The 22187-nt window shown below is 42.4% G+C and overlaps 1 protein-coding gene across 1 annotated transcript; it reads left to right on the forward strand.

Moving 5' to 3' along the window:
• The first annotated feature begins 1169 nt into the window (after positions 1–1169).
• On the forward strand, positions 1170–20353 carry LOC105381348 (ADP-ribosylation factor-like protein 5B). Its single transcript, XM_048632665.1, has 5 exons — positions 1170–1531; positions 1848–2056; positions 9363–9488; positions 19737–19846; positions 20109–20353. The coding sequence occupies exons 1-5, from the start codon at positions 1486–1488 to the stop codon at positions 20155–20157; spliced, it is 540 nt and encodes a 179-aa protein (XP_048488622.1). The 5' UTR covers positions 1170–1485; the 3' UTR covers positions 20158–20353.
• Positions 20354–22187: the final 1834 nt, after the last annotated feature.

Here is a 22187-nt window from a genome sequence, read left to right on the forward strand (position 1 = left end):
GTATTACAAATAAGATATTATATACTTAATAAATATTTTTTTAGGACTAACTATGGGACGAGCCTGTCTGCAGGCACGTTCAGGAAAATCTTTTGGAAACAACCGTCAGCCTTGAAGACCGCGCCCGCCTCATGGCCTCTGGCGATCAGGAGACGGGACATTGGTTGAGGGCACCCTCCTGGACAGAACAACTTGGAATAGAGTTTTTCAGTAGACTAGGATGTAACAAAACCTGTCGACCAGCCTGGCCACCACGGCCTCTCGTGTCAAGGCAGCGACGGCAGGCTAACCTGCTACTACGGGCTTCAACGAGATCCTGGGAACCTGAGGTCCAGAATTCAGAATCTCTTGACTCCAGATTCGTGACTTCAATAACTTTCGATGCAACTCGAGGTGTCGTGAGACGCAATGGGACCGGGCGGCTGGTATAAAGCGTTTCATCAAATAACATGACTAAAATCCAACCTTAGTCCAATGTTAGAAGGGTTTTGACAGAAACGGTCTCTACCTACATAATATCAGTAACTACTAAGCGCCTGGCTATAGCAAAGGCAACGTTGCCAACTTGCCATCCCAGGCACATCAGTTTCTTTAGAGAAGTACCTAGTTACTCCTTATAGTATTGTAACTAGGTATTAATCTTCCTTGCACAGCAGTGAACTCAAAGAAACAAGATAAAACGTTTTGCACTTGTTTTGAACAGACTGGCAAAACAGAGTACAAAACGGAAAATGGGAATGGAGAAGAAAACCAAGTGAAACTTTGCCTGACCGGCCCTGACGTCAGCGGACCAATCACTGCCTGTGGGGCGATCACGAAAAACAGAGCTAACGTGGCTATTGAACCAACCAACTAGGTACAGCTGGGAAATCAGGTGCAGTCGCCCAAGGCGCCATATTTTTACCAAGTTACTTATTACTTTTCCTTTTTTTACATTAAGTAAATATCAGACAGTGATAAAGTTTCCAAATTTGATTATTTTCAAGTTATTTTAGAGTTATTTTCATTTATTTCTGCCAGGCTGCAAATTACTTTTGATATTCTGTGGGGTTTAATATTTTTATTCTGTATGGTGACGTTTGGATGACATCTGTCATCATAGTGTCAGATTTTACCATAGACTACAAGACAGACAAAGACAACTGACTTATTCTGACTCCTTATTCCATGCTTTGCCTTTGCCTTTTTTACTCACTTCACTTCACTTGACTGACTTCGTTTCCTTCTTTCTTTGTATTTTAGTGAAATCAAACGTTTCTAGATTGTAGAAGTTATTTAATTGATAGCATAGGTTTTATATAATACAATGCCTTAAAATGTCGTGGTTAAAGTAACTGAATTGTACAAGATAGTTGTTAATTTTAGCAATTTGTTGATTTGTAAATTTTTACGCCGTGTTAAAGTTATAATGAACATGAAATAAAACATATTTATATCCCATAGTTGCTCGACCTTTGTTTGTAAGTTCAAGTTCTCAAATAAATTATGGGGCAGCTGATATCAAAATTATGGAGTTTATTCGGAAATGAAGGTAAGAAACTTTTTATTTCTTGATCTAGAATGAGTTCATGGTTATTTACACTGCTTAAATAACAATATGTTACGTTACGATACTATAGCTCCAATGTAGTTCACTGATTTAATTAAGTATTTATATAGCATGAAATGTTCATTATCCAGGCACAACAGTTTTAAAGTTGTCTATAACTTTCTTGAAGTTTTGTTCATACCCTTTTTCTGAACTAATCAAAACCAACTTTGGTATCAAGTGACATTCTTTGATATTCATTACAAATTAACAATTTAAAGAAGGCCTTATTTATAAACACATTTGTCCTGTCTTGCAGAACACAAGTTAGTGCTAGTGGGTCTAGACAATGCGGGCAAGACCACCATCCTGTACCAGCTACTGCTCGGGGAGGCGGTGCACACGCGGCCAACCATCGGCTCCAACGTGGAGGAGGTGGTCTGGAAGAACCTGCGCTTCGTCATGTGGGACCTCGGCGGCCAGCAGAGCCTGCGCTCTGCGTGGAATACTTACTACACCAACAGTGAGGTAAGAATTGAATACTAATGATTCAGTAAAGTTCAGTAAATGGAAGGATTGGGACGTTAAGAATGCTAGACTTGCTTGGCAGGGTAGAGGATCTACTAAAAAGTGTTTCAGATGATAAATTGTCAGTAATAGACATTGAGGCCAGTGATCAGAGATGGCTAGACTATTTGTGGAGATCTAGCAGCAACTACTGTATGGGCAAAATCACTTTTAGGAAATCTATTGTTAATTGACTGAAGACTGATTAGTTGCCTTTTCTTCTTATCTCATAATAATTTTTAATATTAGGCTCATGATTTTGCTAGAATCAGACAGAAATTAGTATATTTATCACTGGATTTTCATAGATACACTTTTTGCTGTTCTATTTTTGAGATATGTATATGCTTGTTGAAAATTATAATAATATCATACATAACATGACCCCACTAACCTTACTTGATGTACATTATTATTATTAGGTACATTATTACTAAGTAATTCTGGGGATTTCAATCTAGCAAATTACAAATTAATGCATACAATTTATGTGTACCTTGTCAAGGTAAAAATAGGAATGTAAGGGTAATAATCTGAAATCTGTCTGATTAAGATAGCAATCATCACATTGTTGGCTTTGAATGCTATTCAAATTCAGTGGCAATGTCATTGATAACATTGATACAGTAACAACTTAAGTGGTTTGCGATTTACAGCCTTCTGTTATGATGATGATGATGATGAAATCCTCTTATCCCTCATCAGGGACATAGGGCTCGAAGAAAGGATTTCCACTTCTCCCGATCCTGCGCGGCCGCTTCCAGGTCGTCCCAGCCGAGACCAGTTGATGCAGCCTCCTTTTCAACTGACCGCCTCCAGGTGGTACGGGGGCGGCCCGGCCTTCTCTTCCCCTTCGCTTGCCATTTCAACCCTTGTTTGGACAGGTGATTGTCTGGTCTCCGCAGCACATGCCCAATCCAGCGCCATTTCCTGAGTAGGATCTCCTTGTCAATGGGTGTCTGGTCAGTCATCTCCCACAGTCTTGCGTTAGATATGGTTCGTGGCCAGTAGATCCCCAGTATGCGCCTCAGACATTTGTTCACGAACACCTGAAGTCTACTGGTCACTTCATTCTTAACGAGCCATGTCTCGCACCCGTACAGGAGGACTGACTTGACATTGGAGTTAAAAACTCTGATCTTGGTACGCCGAGTGATGATGCGAGACGTCCAAACAGGCTTCAGTTGCGCATATGCAGCTCGGGCTTTGTTGATGCGTGCTTCTACATCCGCCTCCGCTCCGCCCAGTGGGTCCACGACGCTCCCCAGGTAGGTAAAACGCTGCACTTGTTCGACAACGTCGCCGTTCACATGTATGGGGGCTGAATCGGAGGTATTTAGGCGCATATCTTTGGTCTTGCTACAGTTGATGCGCAGGCCTTCCTCAGCAGCAACGTTTGCGAGGTCATCGGTCTTGGACTGAAGATCGTCACGAGATGTCGCGAGTAAGCAGAGATCGTCGGCGAAGTCTATGTCTTCGAGGGTCTTATCCTGCACCCATTGTAGTCCCCTCTCTTCTTTACTACTCACTCTGCGCATCACGTCATCCAAGACTACAAGAAAGAGAAGCGGGGACAGCAAACAGCCCTGTTTGACTCCGGCAGTGACTGTTATCGGTTCTGTTAGTTGGCCTTTGTGCATCACTCGGCAAGAGGAACCCTCATAAAGGCATTTGATTATTTGTATAACCTTGGCCGGTATACCTCTTCGCCTAAGGATTCGCCAAATGCTAGACCATTTCACCCGATCGAAAGCTTTTTCGAAGTCTACGAACAGAGTGTAGAGTTCTTTCCGCATTTCATTGCACTGCTCCAGAATCACTCGCAGTACGTTGATCTGGTCGGTGCAAGATCGCCCCGCTCTGAATCCACTCTGTTCGTCCCTCAGCGTGTAGTCAACTGCGCTTCTCATTCTGTCTAGCAGGACTTTGCTCAGAATCTTGGAGCACACCGGCAACAGGTTGATTCCTCGCCAGTTGGAGCATTGGGACAGGTCACCTTTCTTCGGTAGCTTAATTATAATGCCCTCCTTCCAGCTGCTAGGTATTTGGCCCGTTTCCCAGACCGCTGTCATCAGGGGCAACAGTATATCAGCTGTTACGTCCGCGTTTGCCTTTAATGCTTCCACTGGGATGCCATCATTTCCAGGAGCTTTACCACACTTTAGGCCATTGATGGCACGTGCAATTTCAGCCTTGTCCGGAGGATCAACTTTGATGTCTAGAACATTACATTCTAGGTCGACATCGCTGTCAGCCTCTGCTGCGGCTTCATTGTCCAGAGTGTGGAAGACCTCGTTGAAGTGCTCATGCCATCTGCGCAATTGTTCTTCCAGCGTAGTGAGCACCTTTCCTGCTTTGTCTACTACTGGCCGCGTTGTCGGTGGTTTATTGCAAAGCTCTCTTCCGGCACGGTACAGCTCTCTGGTGTGTCCTGCGTGCGCCGCCAGTTCCGCTCTTCGGGCTATCGATGCAGCTCTCACTCGTTTGTCCCTCTTAGCACTGCGCTTTATGTCGCTTTCACATACAAAATATTCATAGGCAAGGATCTCTTTGATGTTCTGGTCGTTTTCCGCATTAAGTTTCTCTTTGATGGATTTTCGGTGTAATATTTTATTCCATGTTTCAGCGGATATCCATTCCTTCTTCTGCGGGTTACTGTGGCCTAAGAACATTTCGCAGCAATTGAGCAGTACACCTTTAACAGCGCTCCACTGTTCCTCCACTGAAGCTTCTTCAACCCTCTGCGTGTGGTACTGGTTGTGTAATTCCACACTAAATTCATGCTTCCTGTCAGGATTCTGGAGTTTGGAAACATCGAAACGCCGAGATAATGTGGTTGTCTTACTCTGCACCTTTGCTATCTTCAGGCGGATTTTTGCCACTATGAGATGGTGGTCACTGTTCACGTCTGCTCCTCTTCGGTTGCGGACATCTAATAAAGAGTGTCGCCATTTCCTACTTATCATGACGTGATCTATTTGATTTTCGGTACGTCTATCAGGAGAGACCCAGGATACCTTATGGCAGTCTTTATGTGGAAATATCGATCCTCCAATCACCAAATCAAATTCACAGCAGAAGTCTACGAGCATGTTGCCATTTTCCGTTCGTGTTCCTAACGCATGCTTCCCTACCCACGACTCTATGTTGTGATTGTCGTCCCCAATCTGCGCGTTATAGTCACCCATGCAAATCACAATATCGCCTTTCGGAATAGTTCGCAATGCTTGCGAGAGTTGATCATAGAACGCTTCCTTCTTGTCCAGTTTCGCTGCGTTAGTAGGCGCGTAACATTGTACTACTGTGATATTTCTCACTTTGGACTTGAAGCGTGCTGTGATTATTCTGTCCGACACCGGTTCCCAGCCAAGCAGACTGTTTCGGGCATTTCTGGTGAGCAGGATACCAACACCGTATTCGTGTTTCTCTTCCTGTCCCGAGTATAGCAGGGTATAATCTTCAATTTTTTGTTCCCCAAAGTCTTTCCATCTCGTTTCAGAAATGCCAAGTATCTCTAACTGGTAGTCCCGCATATATTTGACAACTTGGTGTCCTCTACTTTCTTCGCGCATCGTGCGAACATTCCAACATCCAATCAGAGTCCTTAATTTCATGCCAAAAGTCGTTTGTTGAAAATCGGTCCGTGTATTCCTTCTTTGAGTTTCAATAATTTTAAATTTCAGATATACAGGTAATTAGCCCATAGTATCCTAGACGGCTAGCAGGGCTGCTGCTTCAAAGCGTGCCGTCACACTCGGTTTGTTCTCGAAGTACCTTCTTCTATCGTCCTTTCTGGAGGCATTTGGACCTCCAAGGCCGCCGAGAGCCTCTTCCAGCCGAAGCCAGGTGTATGGTTCTGTTATGATGATAATGTAAATAGAAGACAACACCTTGTTTACTGTTCCTATTATTTACTAGATAGGTGAGTTAGTTTGAAGGTCACTCCTACTCTTCACACATTCGACACCGGCCTACGCCAACCATCACTTTAGGTACTCACCATCATATAATTATGTAAATTGGATTAGGGCAAAATATTTGCGTGAAAATATTATGTTGTTTGCAGTGCGATGTTCAATTTTTATTGTTATTATGAATTCAGTATGAATTGACAAAGTCATGGTTATGAAACTAATGGGGAATCGATCTAATCTCATGTATAAAAACATTCAAAAGGCGTTTTTGTTGACATATTATATCGTCTACCAATAGCGTACTTTTGATATTCTGTAGCTGAGTAGGTAGACGACACTGATCCTATAACTTAACATATTTTATGTGTAGTCGGTACTTTTTTGACTATTTATAAGCGGTCATCACTACCCTGACCTTTTATTCCTACACCGGGGTGTGATATTTGAGACAGCATGAATTTCTTATGCCAGTTAACATAAGCTATACTATCATCACTCGACTCATCAGGTACTTATAGTCATCAAACCGCACGTCCTATAGTTCAGCTCCGAAAAGCAGTATTACCGGTAATGAACCCAATAACATGCATGCAAGTTACAGCGTAACTTTCCACGACCACCTGTCACTTCAATGCGATCAACTTGTGTAGCCTTCAGCCGCCGCTCCTGTTACCTTGACTGTCGCAGCGAATTGCACACCGCGATCAACACGATACAATAACAATGTCAATACATAATAGCGTTCAGTAGATATAATAGTAAATCTATTATTATTTAAAAGATCAATAAAGGGAAGAGCTATTTTCACCCCAGCCAGACATTCGATGCCTTTCCAAAATACAGTGCATTTATTTGACCTTTGCCGAAATATAAATACACTAGACGAAACGAAACTTTAATTATGTCAAACTAAAATAACTTCGGAAACCGTCGATCAGGGTTTCTTCATTAGCATAGGCATATGGTGCCTAATATAATCGTATTCCTTGGACATTCCCATCACCATCATGTTAGACACCACGAGTAGCTTTCCCTCAACGACAGATTTAAACAATCATCTCCCGTTATCAGCGGCGCGTACAGTAGTTGATTAGTTTAGTTTAAAATTTCAACATGGCGGCGCATAATCGGATTAAATTTATAATAACGTAATTGATTGTTCATCGCCGTGCATCGCACATGCGGCGATACCGGATCCACCGGCTACCCTCAACATCGTGAACATCAACTGGTTTCGTCAAGTTGTTAAAAGGAGCAGTTCATTTTAAGTCGAATTTATTTAAACTTGGGAACCATATAACCAATAATGTAGCATTAATTAATGTTTTATTAGCACTCAGATACTCTGTTCTTGGTTTCGTATAAGTCAGAATATCCATCGGCGCGTTAAGTGTGCTCAAACATTTATAATATAAGCGATGCTAGTTACATAAGCAATGGGCGTGCTAAATGCAGTGGCGAAAGTTTGTACCACTTTGGGATACTAATTTGTACTGGTCATTCTATGTATATAACAACTCCATCACAATTCACAACTCTAGAATCGTATTGCAGTCATAAATTTGCAATAAATAGTTTATTATCACACCGACTTACAGTAATCAAACGACTGCACTGCGATTGCGTTAAGTTAACTGTTTATACTTATGTCGTCATTGTTCTTAATCGGGTGTGTAATATATTGTTTAATTTAAATTACTATATTTTAATATGTCGCTTGCGTTATTTTGCGTCAAACTGCTAAGCGTAACCACAGACTTTCACCCGTCCTTTCCCAACATAACATTTAAATTTTTCATCACATAACATAGCATTATCCCATATTTCTTGAGACCTATAGTTTACTACTAGGTACAACGTCATTGGAATTGAAGGAGAGGGGTTACGAGTGGGTTCCAACTTGGTGGCTCGTTGAGTTAATGACGTGCTTCCGGGGACGAGGCGGGGGGCTACGGCCAGACATTAGTCTGCGTCGATTTACACTTTGCTGCGTTAAAATAGCACGTGCGACACCCGTGCAGGGCGGACTCGCAGGGACACATTGATAAAGTTATGGTTGCTCCTCTGGCAATAGCTTAGCCTGCTATATAATATGTACATTCTAATCTCTTAATTGGCAATAGGCCCGCCCCCTATTACATTGGGACTAACATAACACTCTGGCGAAAAGTGGGTGCAGCAATGCACCTCTGCCTACCCCGCAAGGGAGTACATTAGTACAAGGCGTGAGTGTGTGTGTGTGTGTGTAATCTCTTAATATACAATGCTTAGTATATGAGACGAGATAAGTGTATTGTTAAAATTATTTGTAATTTTGTTCCTGTACTTCGTACCTGGCTGTAAAACTAAGATGCTCGCCCTCTATTTCTCTCTCGAGAATCCAGCGTTGTGATAATTGATTGAGACGGCTATCATTACTAAGTTGCTAATCATTTTAACTTTGTTTTAATGCTTGTTATGACTAAGTTATTTTTTTTATCATAAACTTCTATTTACTGTACCTAATGTTTTCATTTTCCATGGATTGCCACAACACTACATGTACACATGTAGGTACATATGTCGCAGGCATCTGGTTTAATCTCCTGTTTGATTGAACCGCTAGCCCGTTCATTGGATGACGCTACTCAGTTGAATGACTAAAGAACAACTCGTCAAGTGGTTGACTGTAACGTCCAACGTCTTGACTGAACGTTATTCAGCGAAGTCGTTAAATGGGATATAGTATAGCAACTTTGTAATATCTGGTTAGGATGAACATGACCAGACAAGAGTCAACAAAAAGACTATGTTACAAAGCTCTCATCTCACAAATTAACTAAACAATAACAATAAACGCACCTTGATATTGTTGTTCATAATTATCCAGTTTCAGCACATTTTTTTCTTTGAAACTATCCGCCGGCGGTGTAATTATAGATAAATCCATGTTGTCGCACTATTTTAACATAAATATCGCACTTTAAAGCTAATTTATTTGCTAAAAATAACAATACAAGTGCTTTTTGTGTCAGCTGTTCGCTGTTAGACGCCATATTTGTTTTATTCACCACCTGACTGATTTTAAGTCCGCTAACTAGTTGGACGTTTTGTGACGCTTGTACAACCAACGTTCGGCCTAGTCATACAACTGAATGGCGTCATCCAATGAACGGGCTAGCGGTTCAATCAAACAGGAGATTAAACCAGATGCCTGCGACACATACACCACGTTCTAATAAGCCTTACATAGTAACTAATAAGGTAGTAGAGGAGTACAAAAAACAGGTATTTTTGGCATATTTCATCCAAGACTCATCCCACTTAAAACAATGATAAATGAAACATTGACAAGTCCATGTCTCCGCTTGCAGTTCGTGATAATGGTGATCGACTCGACGGACCGGCAGCGCCTGCGCATCTCCCGCGACGAGCTGCACCAGATGATGCGGCACGAGGAGCTCAAGGGCTCCTGTCTGCTGGTCTACGCCAACAAGCAGGTGGGTGACTAGGGGAGCCCTTGGGGACGTAGGAGAAGTCGAGAACATGCCTGTAGCCGCGTATCCACCACTAAACGCTAGTCCAGCAGCTGTGTGGTTTATAACAGCGAAATGCCCAAGCGTACTTTCTAACAAAACATAGTTAGGACAACAACAAAGTAGAGTTGCAGAGTTGGATGATATATAAACACCACTATGTATGGTTGAGTGTGAGTGTCTAGATGAAATTCCATTGCTAGGCTTAGCGAGGCGAAGTTAAAGTTTATGCTGTTATAAGTGTTAGTAAATGCACCAGTAGTTGACACAAGTGTGTAGTATGCATCGATCCGTCTGCACGATCAAAATGCAACGCAGATAACTGGGTACACTCACTGTACGCCATTGTGGCGGACTCAATTTATTACGCTCTTAATTAGTACGATGCGACGCAGGGGATAATCTTTGATGTATCTAAACTGTATTATCACACATTAAATTAAACCTGGTTCCCAGCGAGTTCGACCACGTTTTTGTCAGGTGCATATAAGTACAGCGCTGTATATCTGTATAATAATATATCTAGTTTTCGTGGTAAGGCCGACAGTGTTTAGCGCTTCGTGGACTCCTCTTGTGAAAACAATCCGAGCGTTATCTCACGTTCGACAGACGTACACGTTTTGGGAACACTACGACATAATATTATCACATGTGATGCAAAATAACTATATTGTAATCCGATATCTTCTCAAGAATTTATGGAACTTACGACTTTATTCTTGAAGACATGCTAGAGGAGCAGTATCATTTAGTAAAAAAGTATTACTCCAAGTAGCGACAAGCATTGTTACCAAGATAAGCGTTAAATATTACGTGCAATGATCTAAATATATCTCTGAGATAAGGAAATATTTTGATGGTTCAAGGCTGGACGGCATTTATGTGTGTATTGGTAGTATGATTATTTATTGAGCAGTCCCTCAGATCTCAAAGTCTTTTACCACAATGCATGTGTACTTGTAGGAATGGAAATATGGATAATAACTGTGACCCAAATATATTTCCACTTCGCCCATACTGTCCCATGTAGTCAGTTTTGCAAATTCAGTAATGATGCTTGTAACTACAATTTGAATGAATATTGCGTGCGCCACGCAGCTGTGTAAATATGTGCAGATCACTTAATTTTGTCTTAAATTACGCCGCCGCTAATAATAAAACTGCGAGCATGGCTGGATGCGTGTCACTTTACTATTATGTAGTCTGAGCCTATCTGAAACCTAGTTAAACATTGTGAGATATGGCGTTTCGACTTTCTCCGTGTTCGGCATCATAAGGGTCACAGTGACAGTTAAATAAAGTCCATTTTTCTCTCCACCTTTAATTTGCAAGGTGCGGGTGCCTATATAAATAGAGTGAGTCGCCCGCGCGCCTCAGTTGGTTTTTGATTTTTGAAGTGAACACTTCGGCAAAATGGCTCAATGTAGCCACGGTTCTCGTCGGCTTCGCTCCGAAGGGGAAAAATATAATATTGAATTTGCGGATTCCTCGCTGCCGGGAGCTGTAGCGTGATGCGGACCAGGCGGCGCGGGGCCTGCCGGCTGCTGCGCACGCAGCCATTGCTGAGGATTTCGCAACGAAGGTTTGAGTTGATAAGCCGTGAGTAAAATGCTATTATTTACTGCTTTTAAAAGCTCAGCCACTGGTCATAATGCTCCGGCGCTTGGGGTTTTTATCCCACGCAGTAGGGTCCGATTCAATAGTCGTGGTGATGATTGATCACATGTTCCGGTCCTACTAGTGGCGCTTGAGCTAGATACTTATACTCTAATTTTTAATTCCGCGAAATTCTGACATTTCATTAGTGATACCACTAAAAAAGCTCTTCACCGAAAAAAGGTAAAATTTGGATCCATTTAAGGGCAATATTTTTTTTAATGTTTTCATAGAAAAACATAAATCTAAATATTTACTTGCTCAAGTGAAGTAGGTAATACAAAAATAACAAATATTTCAATACTAGCTGTTGCCACGAGCTTTGCTTCACCTTAATTAGTTTTCCCGTGGGAATTCCGCTATCAAAAGGCTATTTTTACATAAGCTATTATGTGTTAATCCAGGGTGTCAGCTAACTCCATTCCAAATTTCATTAAAATCGGTTCAGTTGTTTTGACGTGAAGAAGTAACAAAGGTACACACATACATACATACACACATACTCACAAACTTTCGCATTTATCATATAAGGTAAAATCACGACTCACGACCATTGTATCGAATTAATTTCAATTACTTTATTTTATTCTTTAGCATGGCATCACTTGCTACTAAATTCAGGGATAACAAACCTTTTTAATCGATTTAAAATAAAAGATTCTCAATTCGGTAAGTAGGTACATAATATGTTCGGTATATAGGTACCTATGTAAGATTATTGGAACTGCACCATATTAACAATATGACAATTCATTAAGCCTAACAAATATGAAAAAAAATATTGTATAACTATGTTTAAATGTTTGTTGGTACGTATGTTTGTCCACGAATATCACGGAAACGATTGATCCGATTGTTACTATTCTTTTTTAGAGTTCCGTACCTGAAAAGGAAAAAAGGAATCCTTATTGTTGTCCGTCTGTATGTCACCACCCTTTTTCTCAGAAACGGTTAAAGATATCAAGCTAATATTGTTATCTTACGCAAAAAATAAAAAACAACTGTGTCTCTGGCTCATGCTCACTACAAAACTTTAATAATCGTACATTCACAGTCAATAAAAACAAAAAACCCGAGAGCAACACAAAAAAAATAGAAACAAAGCTAAACGATGGCGACACAAAGGGAGCCACCGACCTCCTATTCTCCAGCAATGCTCTCGCACCAGACACCGAGGATACGTATTCAGCCCTTTTGTCCAAACACCCACCTCCAGCAGCTACTTCACAGCTCCCCGATGCCCCGGATGGCTCCGAGTGCACCCCTGTGGTCACGTCCGACGAGGTCCTTGCCGCAGTATTTTCGTTCAAGAACGGATCAGCCGGTGGTTTGGATAGTTTATCACCCCAACACCTGAAGGACCTCCTCTGCGGGCCCACGGGGGCGGCGGGCGAAGCCCTGCTGGCGGACCTGACCAGGCTGATCGGCCTGATGCTGTCCGGCTCAGTCTGCGAGGACATCACTGAAATCCTATACGGTGCCAACCTGGTCGCACTTATTAAGAAAGACGGAGGCATCAGACCGATCGCCGTAGGGAACACTATCCGCCGTACGGCCTCCAAGATCTGCTGCCGTAAAATGCTCCCAGAGCTATCTAAGAAGTTCGAGCCGATTCAGCTCGGCTTCGGGACTAAAGGGGGCTGTGAAGCGGCGGTACACGCTGCCCGAACATTCATCACCAAGGGAGATTTTCAGGTGCTGCTGAAGGTGGACGTTAAAAATGCCTTCAATTCCATCAATAGAAGCGCTCTGCTGACAGAAATCCGATCCCACGCCAATCCAATTTATAAATATATCTGGCAATGCTATAGCAAACCTTCCAAGCTGTCGTACAAAAACCACCACATCCTTTCTGCCACAGGCTGTCAGCAGGGCGACCCATTGGGACCAGCAATATTCAGCCTGGGCATCCATCCACATATTTCGAATCTAAATTCCAAATTCAATGTATGGTACCTCGACGATGGGACCCTAGGGGGCGATGCTTCCACAGTGCTGCAAGACCTTAATTCGATCATACAAAATTTCAGCACAATTGGCTTGGAACTAAATTTTGGAAAATGCGAACTCCACCTCAACGAATCCCTTTCAGACACAGAAAAATACGACATAATTAACAAATTCAACGTCCTGGCCCCTAACATCAAAATTGACAAAAGAGACGGTCTGCGCCTCCTAGGTGCCCCCATCTTGGACGAATCCATCCCTGGCTACGTTCAGGACCAAATTAATAAATTCGAGGAATCATACACCCGCTTGTGTGACATTAACCCACACATGGCGATGCACATTATGAAGTATTGTTTGTTCGTGCCAAAATTAACATACGTGTTAAGATGCTCCAATTTATGGAAGTTTCCACTTTACCTATCACATATAGATGAAGTCATTAAGTGTTCCATAACCGAAATTCTGAACTGCCGCATGGATGACCGAGGCTGGACCCAAGCCACCCTACCTGTACGCTACGGTGGCATTGGGATACGCAAAGCCTCTGACGTAGCACTGCCCGCATTTTTGTCCTCCGTATACAGTACACGGGACCTCTTTGGAAGAATTATAACTCCATCACTTGGTGATTTAGAGGTGCCGTGTCTGACGGAGGCCAAGATTGCATGGCTGAATGCTGCTGGTCCCGGGCAAGATATCCCGACAGACACGACGTCACAGAGGCTATGGGACGCGCCACTTTGCGCAAAAAAAGAAAAGCAACTATTGGAAACCGCAACCGATGCAGCAGACCGAGCCCGTCTCCTGGCCTCCAGCACTCCACAGTCGGGATATTGGCTGAATGCCTACCCTTCGGCAAATCTAGGCACGTTGCTGGACAGAACTACTTTGACAGTGGCCATCAGCCTGAGACTAGGGCTTCAAACCAATGAGCCACATCGCTGCCGCTGTGGGGAATATGCTGACCGCCGCGGTCACCACGGCTTATCGTGCGGCCGCAGTGCCGGGCGTATAGCGCGCCATGCCGCACTCAATGACACCATCCGCCGGGCCCTTGCCAGTGCAAATGTTCCCGCTACCTTAGAGCCAAGCGGGATCATGCGGGACGACGGCAAGAGACCCGACGGTATGAGTCTGGTGCCATGGAAGAGGGGCCGGCTGCTGGTGTGGGACGCAACATGCGTGGACACACTAGCACCGTCCCATCTTCCATCTACCTCCAGAGAGGCTGGCGCTGCGGCCGGGCGGGCAGAGATGATGAAAGGCCGCAAATATGCATCCCTAGGAGAGGGGTACATGTTTGTGCCTTTCGGAGTCGAAACCCTAGGGCCGTGGGGACCGGAGGCACGTCAGCTTTTTAAAGACATCAGCATCAGACTAATAGAAGTCTCAAGGGACCCTAGGGCTGGCTCTTACCTCGCACAAAGGCTAAGCATCGCTATACAGCGGGGTAACGCGGCCAGCGTCTTGGGTACCCTACCCGACAGTGGCAGCGATCTGGCCAGCATTTTCTTTTTAGTTTATAGCTTATGTAAGGCTTTACAAACAGGAGCTTTCCAGGACCGTCATAGGATTTTTTACAGGAAGCACGTGGCTCCGAGTTTCAGTATGTTGGGACATTGTGGCATGTGCGGCGAGTAATGTGATCCGCCGGTACCTACCCGCTGAGGGTAGGCAGGCCGATTCGGTGAAATTGAAGTTTCGTGTAACCTGCACCCGGCCCTGTGCTCCCGCGCTGGCCGCCGTCTCGTGGCACCTGCATCGCAGCGTACACCCGGCCCTGCGCTCCTGCCCTGGCCACCGGTTCGTGCCACCTGCATCGCAGCATACACCCGGCCCTGTGCTCCTGCGCTGGCCGCCGTCTCGTGCCACCTGCATCGCAGCGTACACCCGGTCCTGGCCCTGGCCACCGGTTTGTGGTACCTGCATCGCTGCATAGACCCAGCCATGCACTCCTGCCCTGGCGGCTGTACACCCGGTCCTGGCCCTGGCCACCGTTTTGTGCCACCTGCATCGCAGCCTACACCCGGTCCTGGCCCTGGCCACCGGTTTGTGCTACCTGCATCGCAGTATAGATCCAGCCATGTACTCCTGCCCTGGCGGCTGTGTTGTCCCACCTGCATCGCTGCGCACACATGGCACTCCTGTTCTGGTTGCCAGATCCAAACGCCCCCTGTCTGGGAAGAGATTTTATGCTCAGCGGAAACGCCTGCACTATTGCTAGCACGGTCATTATCATCATCAGCCATCATTATCAGTGACTTATTTAGAAGGTATCGAGTAACGTGCGCTATTCATCAGTGATTTTGGCATATGCAGACGAACGTTTACTGCCAAGGTTGGTCATGTTAGCCATACAAGGGCACACCAACGAAGCCTAAGTAACCACCTGCAGTCGCCGTAGCCACATCGGCATGGATGACGACAAATCGGGTAACGTGCACCGCTTCTACAAGTGTTATAGCACTTAAATTTGATGCCTCCGCTGAGGTAGGGTATTCTATTAAAGCAGCTTTCTTCTGAACTGCCCAAAGTGACCTGTAGACTGCTCCTGGGGATAGTTGTGCAATCAATTTTTTATTTCGATGTCTCTGCTGAAGAAACTGTCTAATGCAGCTTTTGTTCTAAACTGCCTAAAGATCATTGGACTGCTCATGGGAATGGTGACGCACGGTAAGTACAGGAGCGTTACTCTATACTGATGAGAAACGAACGAACGAGAGCTGTCGTGCAATCGGCACGTTTAATACATACAAACAGATAGAGCGGCTCGCGCCGCAGTGCACTGAAAGTTCGTTTTTCGTCATATAAAGTGACCCCCCAGACACTATCTTAAGTGTCATGACACATCGGCAGATTCCAGCTTTGAGTCTTTTCTTTTCTCGGCTGTGAGCAAAGTGAATCCCACCGGCGAGTGTTCAACCTAAAAGCACTGAGCTAATTCCTGATTTCGTGAAAGTCGCTGTTGCTATACCATACCGCTTCACAAGTTACCGAATTTATTATGATCCTACTGTCGGGTGATCATGATCGGAGTGTCATCGCGGTTTCTGAGTGGCACCATATTAGCTGTCTTCCTTATGTCCCAGTGGATTGTGAGTGTGTATCCGAGCTCTTTGTTGAAAAATGCGTGAACCTCCTACGCAGCAGCTGTCTACTAGTTGTGTATCGAATAAATCGAGTAACGGTGCTCTTGCACGAGACGACTACCTTTTGGTAAAATTATAACTTCCACTATTCTGGGAACATGCATATACCTACTGTGTACTGTGTATCACATCACGTGTAGCCGCAGCCCTACTTAATGTACGGAGCTAGATAATAAACAATGGCAGTCGTCATTAAATTTCTATGAATTTCGAAGGTCATCATTTGGAGCACAATTCAAAGGGTGAAAGTACCTATTCATGCCTAAACGGCTTCTCTAATGAAAATGTATTTTTAATTCGATTCTGGCGCAAACGTTTCATAACTATTTTTCAACACTGTATCTGCTGAAACTACTTAGACTGACTGGTTAAGATGCAGACATGCCGTTTTCACTATTCCATTTTGAGTAATCCTCAACTGTTTTATGGATCTTTCAGTTAGTTACGTAACTAGTTACCAAGTAAAAAAAAAAAAAAAAAAAAAAACTTGTGTCATGCTCGTACTCGCATCTCATTTAGGAGCTCTCTAGCCTCTAGCTGAAGGCTAGTACTGGTATATATATCTACTAAGCTAGTACAGAGTTATAATCGGGCAGCGGTGACGTGGCAGCTGCTTGATTTATTAGAGTTTGCTGAAAACTTTCTAAATAAGTAATAATTATTAGTCATAAATTAACTCTTTGCAGTTCTTTCAGAATGCAATACCAGGTCGCTGAAGTAGGTAACCTTCCTTAGCTGGACAACAACAAGCCTTTTTGTTTTAAAGAATGTCACAGTTATTCGCCGTTCCACTGTCATATCGATGTCCAAGGACTTTTTCTTGGGTATAGCTAACTACCTAAGTTTACCTATAGATAGCCGCAAGCTATCTGCTGTTGGCGAACTGTCAGTTCTGATTGATAAGTCAGGCTCGAGGTGGCTCGTCCAACTGTCCATGTTCCCGCCACCATGATTGTTGCTTCCACAGATTAGAGAGTCTATGTTGGCTGTCGTTGCATCAGGTCTGATCAGATACAACTAACATCTTTACGTACCATCTTTATTTAATCGAGCTATTTTATTTTGTTTTATCTAGGTTGACTTAATGGTTTCAAAATCGAACCTACAACAATGTAAGTAGGTACCTACCTACGTACCTTTGAAGTTGCAACAAGGCGAAGCCTTAAGGTTTTGGCCGAGACCTGCCCTTAGTGTTGACGAACATACCTAAAGGTGACCTTGTTAATGTTTTTCATATGAAGTACTGAACATTTTACTTATCCTGGTTGCATGACTGATCATTTACTTACCCAGTTAAGACATGTTAGCCGGGTTTCATTTATCAACAATCAATCTTTATTAATTGATGTCATCTACCAAGGAATGCTGCCAGAGCTCATAATATTCACACATAATGATACAGAATGATAGTAGCCCACAAAATGGGTGCAAAGGCTTATAAAATAACTTTCCTTCCTAGTAGGACTGCACAGGAACTCGTTAACCGCCGAGTTAGTTAGAATACAAAATTAGACTGTGTGTTACTTGTCAATCTAGAATATGAATATAGTGACCTGCATCATGTTTTGAAAAACTGAATACTTAGTTATCCGCCAGTGTCACAGCCTTCATCTAATATTTTCCAGTAGCTGATGAGGCTGAGATATTTAGTAAAATTATCTTCCCTTCAAGCACCACTCCTCGTTCCAAGGACTAGATGCCACGCCAGGTGTTGCTGGCCGTGTCGTCGTACAGGGCTGACTGAGCAGGTCCTCGAGGCTCCAGGGTCGGCTGCTGCATTTCTGAGGTCAGTCCAGAATTACATACCCTAGTCAGCATGTGCTGACCTGAGCCCCAGCGGCCTGGATCGATATTCTACATTTTACAGCTTTTAAATATTGTTGCAAAGTATTTCACTGGTTCCATCCATTCGGCTAGTGTATGTTAAAAATATTGCCTTGACAATAACAAGATTTTGATCAATAATTACTTATAAGTATTGCTTTCGAAGAGGCACTGTGTGTATCCATATGTATAAATACCTACCTATATGTATAGGTACATACCTTCCATAACTTTCTGACAAGTCAGGAATAATAAGGAAGTACTTAAGTCTTATGTATACTTATACCTTTCTTTTTAGTATATCTATTACCTAGAAATCTATGCATTATAAATTTATAGATTCAAATATTTATCTACTGATATACTCATCAGTAGCTTATGGGTCACAGTTGGTTTTCTCTCCACCATGCGATAATAAACACATCTCACAATGTTTAACTAGGTTTCAGATAGGCTCAGACTACATAATAGACGCATTTTTCCTGAAATAAAAATGACATATTATGTATCTAGCCTATCTGAAACCTAGTCATTTCTGCATGGTGATATTACAACTGAGGCGCGCGGGCGACTCACTCTATTTATATAGGCACCCGCACCTTGCAAATTAAAGGTGGAGAGAAAAATGGACTTTATTTAACTGTCACTGTGACCCTTATGATGCCGAACACGGAGAAAGTCGAAACGCCATATCTCACAATGTTTAACTAGGTTTCAGATAGGCTAGATACATAATATGTCATTTTTATTTCAGGAAAAATGCGTCTATTATTGATAAATTTATGGATTAGCGCTGTCAAACACTGTGTCAAACTCCCGTTAAATCTGGATTAAACTATTCTCTGCTAACTAGTAGCAAATCATGTCGACTGCAGCTTCGTTAATTATGTATTCATTAAACGTCATTTCTGTTTATAGAATTCTCGTATTTAGCATTCCGTACGATCGATAAGAGTGTTTGTCAGTGTTAACTTTCATCTATTCTTGATTGAATTTCTTATACTTAATTACATATGTAAGTATTTTTATTTGTTTCTACTACTTCGGTTGTCACCAGAAGGTGAATTATTGTTATGGTTACAATATTATTATACAAGTTGACCCTCTGTTTTTAAAACACAATTCAATAAATATAATAACTAGATTTTCCCCGTAACTTAGTACAAGGGCATCAGGTTTAAATGATGCTGCTGCTCTGGCCTTCGGTAGTTTTACTTAAGTTTATGGTTTAGTTAAATACTGTGGATAATTTTTGATCAAACGAACTTACTAAGTGAAGTTCGATCCATAATTATGCGAGCAGCTTTATTCGACGCGATTTAGCGTTTACATTATGCGATTGTCTTGGATTAGGTTAGGGTGCTTACATAGAGAATCGGGTTCCCTGTATCTATCTCTCAGTGAGCGCTTTCGCATAATCAGGTTACCGGTACAGGTAGGTCCAGGGAACCCGATTCTCTATGTAAGCACCCTTACCCTTCCTTCATTGGAACGAGACCCGTGCCCCAGCACGAGGGATCGTGATGGGTCGTGATGATGATGATGATGATTGTCTTGAGCGCGTCAAATAAAGTTGCGAAGCATAATAAAGAGGCTTTCAATCTCCATAATACATATATTTGGTTGATTCCAGGACGTGAAGGGGTCGATGACGGCGGCGGAGATCTCGGAGCAGCTGGACCTGACGTCCATCAAGCTGCACCCGTGGCACATACAGGGCTGCTGCGCGCTCACCGGCGAGGGGTGTGTAGACAGCTCTGTATCTATATTCACATTGCTATATTTGAAAATCAAAAATCTAATGCTACACATAATAATACTTACTTCGCTGGCTCAGCGAATAGAACAGCATTATGCAAAGGATAGTGAAAGGGGCAGGTACTAACAGGCAATGGATTACCCATCCCATGGTATATACAGATACGCATGTCTTTCTGAAAGTCACTGTCTATTTATCTAGGTTAAGAAACAATGTTTTATAACAATAAATGATTGTTTTTTCCAGTCTACACCTGGGGCTGGAGTGGATAGCGAGCCGGATCAAGAAGAAATGACCCCCAGCCCGGCCGCGGCCATAGCACCACTCGTTAACGTTACTAAGTAAATATATTTTAATAACATAGGCGATAGATAACGGACTAATATTTTATTACGACAAATAACTGTCATATTAGTAATATTTTTGTCAAATACACTAAGTATCACATGCTAGTAAAAGGATAGAGAATTAAATAAATAATTGTTTCTTAATTTTATTTCAGTTTTATTGTGGCCGTTTGTGGCAACAGATCTCTACTGTGTAGTAGAATTCTAAGGTATAGGTACTTGAAGTTAAATTAGTAATTGTCGCTCTATTACCTATTCAAAGCCACACAAACTAAAAAAAATGCTTCTCACAAACATTCTTCCATACATCACACTTACCTTCTGTGCGGGGTGCACCTATTCTGGTTGAGGATGAGGGATCAGGATTGAGGGAAAAGGCTTCTGTACGATCACCGGCAGGAAAGTGAGGGTACGAGCTGTAGCTATTTTGCTATTAAACTGAATCACTGTTTCTATTAAACTGAACTGATCTCACAGAAGCCTTTTCATTCCTGATCCCTCATGCTCAACCAGAACAGGTGCATCCCACACACCTTCCAGACTGATTCTATGTGTACCTTGACTAGAACCTTTCCCGACTTTAAGTCATAATATATTTAAGCAACATGTAGGTACCTCTCACAACACACACACACACATGACGGGACCACAGCCGATGTACCACTCAGAACGTAACGTAACGTATTTCCCACTATGGAATAGTGGGAAATACGTTATGGTGCATATAATCCAGTGTAATTCTTTAACAATATTTCATATTGTTACATATAAAAACACCAGGGATTTAAAATTTGGTATGATAATTTAGACGATGTGTTACTTTTAAGTCACGTAGTCTATTATTTTGTCTATCTCCGTATTCTGAGTATCGTACTGTTTCACCTCCTCCTGAATACCAAACATAGTTTACACTTTAGACAATGAACATTTGTTAAATTTACACAAATAGGGTACATACTTTTGTTAAGTCCTTGTTTGTGACGAATGATCCTAGCATAATAATCAGTTTACCTACGTATAAACTAAAAGTGATAAGGAAGTAACACCACATTGTATAAGATTTGTTACATTTGCACTTATGCCAGTTGCAGTATATGGAAATAGATTATAACAAATAATATAGCTACAAAGATATTGAAAACCGAGTTGCCTTTTGCCACAGTTGTTAGACTATGCTCGCATTAGTTGAATAGTAAGATGTAATAACGTTATGTTTTCTTGTTCGGTGTTAGGTGATAAGATGGGTACATATCACAAAGTCGAAAATCAAAAGTACCAAAGCTTTGAAGTACCTTTAAAAGATAATAAGCACTGTATGGCAAGACATCTACTCAGGATTAATTGAGGGTATTTCGTATTATAGGATTAATTCAGTGTTTTTGGAGCTTTTGATTCCCGACATTGGGATGAGCAATCGGACTATAATTATTGAAATAGTAATTATGATTAATGCATGTTTGTTTATTATGCTGATTTGTGTAAATATCAGCTAAGGCCGATACAGTTTTTAAGATAAATATCAGCGAATCTTAATGAATTACTTAAATTAATATACTGAAATGTGAATTAATATTTTTTTTATTTTAATTTAAGCACATTTTCTAGTAAGCCTAGTTAAAACAAAAGTTGCTTATAAATCTCTCTACTGTTATACTTTGAGCGGTATTCAGTATTTCGGGTGACATTTGTCAGCTAGCAACATTGTTGCTTGATTATAGTAGTATAGAGTCCGCACCACCACTGCAGTCTTACGGCAAAAGCAGGAACTACAATATAAAAGTCGTAAGCGACGATATTTAGTTGTGCGTTTGCAGGTCCGCGCCTTTTGAGCTGCATTGGCGGCGCGGGCTCTGTATATGTGCGTGTCTGACAGAAGTTACCCGCACCATTCGATAGGTGCCGCACAAAGTGCTTTCACGCAAAAAATGCTTCCAAGGCGGTTCCGATTTAATGATTTTTAAGAAAATGAAAAATACGG

Source organism: Plutella xylostella, chromosome Z (assembly GCF_932276165.1).
Source record: "Plutella xylostella chromosome Z, ilPluXylo3.1, whole genome shotgun sequence".
Lineage (NCBI taxonomy): Eukaryota > Metazoa > Arthropoda > Insecta > Lepidoptera > Plutellidae > Plutella > Plutella xylostella.

Bases quoted from the DNA above. Each gene is read 5' to 3' on its own strand.
- LOC105381348 (XM_048632665.1), top strand. From the start codon at position 1,486: ATGGGGCAGCTGATATCAAAATTATGGAGTTTATTCGGAAATGAAG. The intron at 1,532-1,847 runs GTAAGAAACTTT...CCTGTCTTGCAG, and splicing joins GAGTTTATTCGGAAATGAAG to AACACAAGTTAGTGCTAGTG. The intron at 19,847-20,108 runs GTGTGTAGACAG...TGTTTTTTCCAG, and splicing joins TGCGCGCTCACCGGCGAGGG to TCTACACCTGGGGCTGGAGT.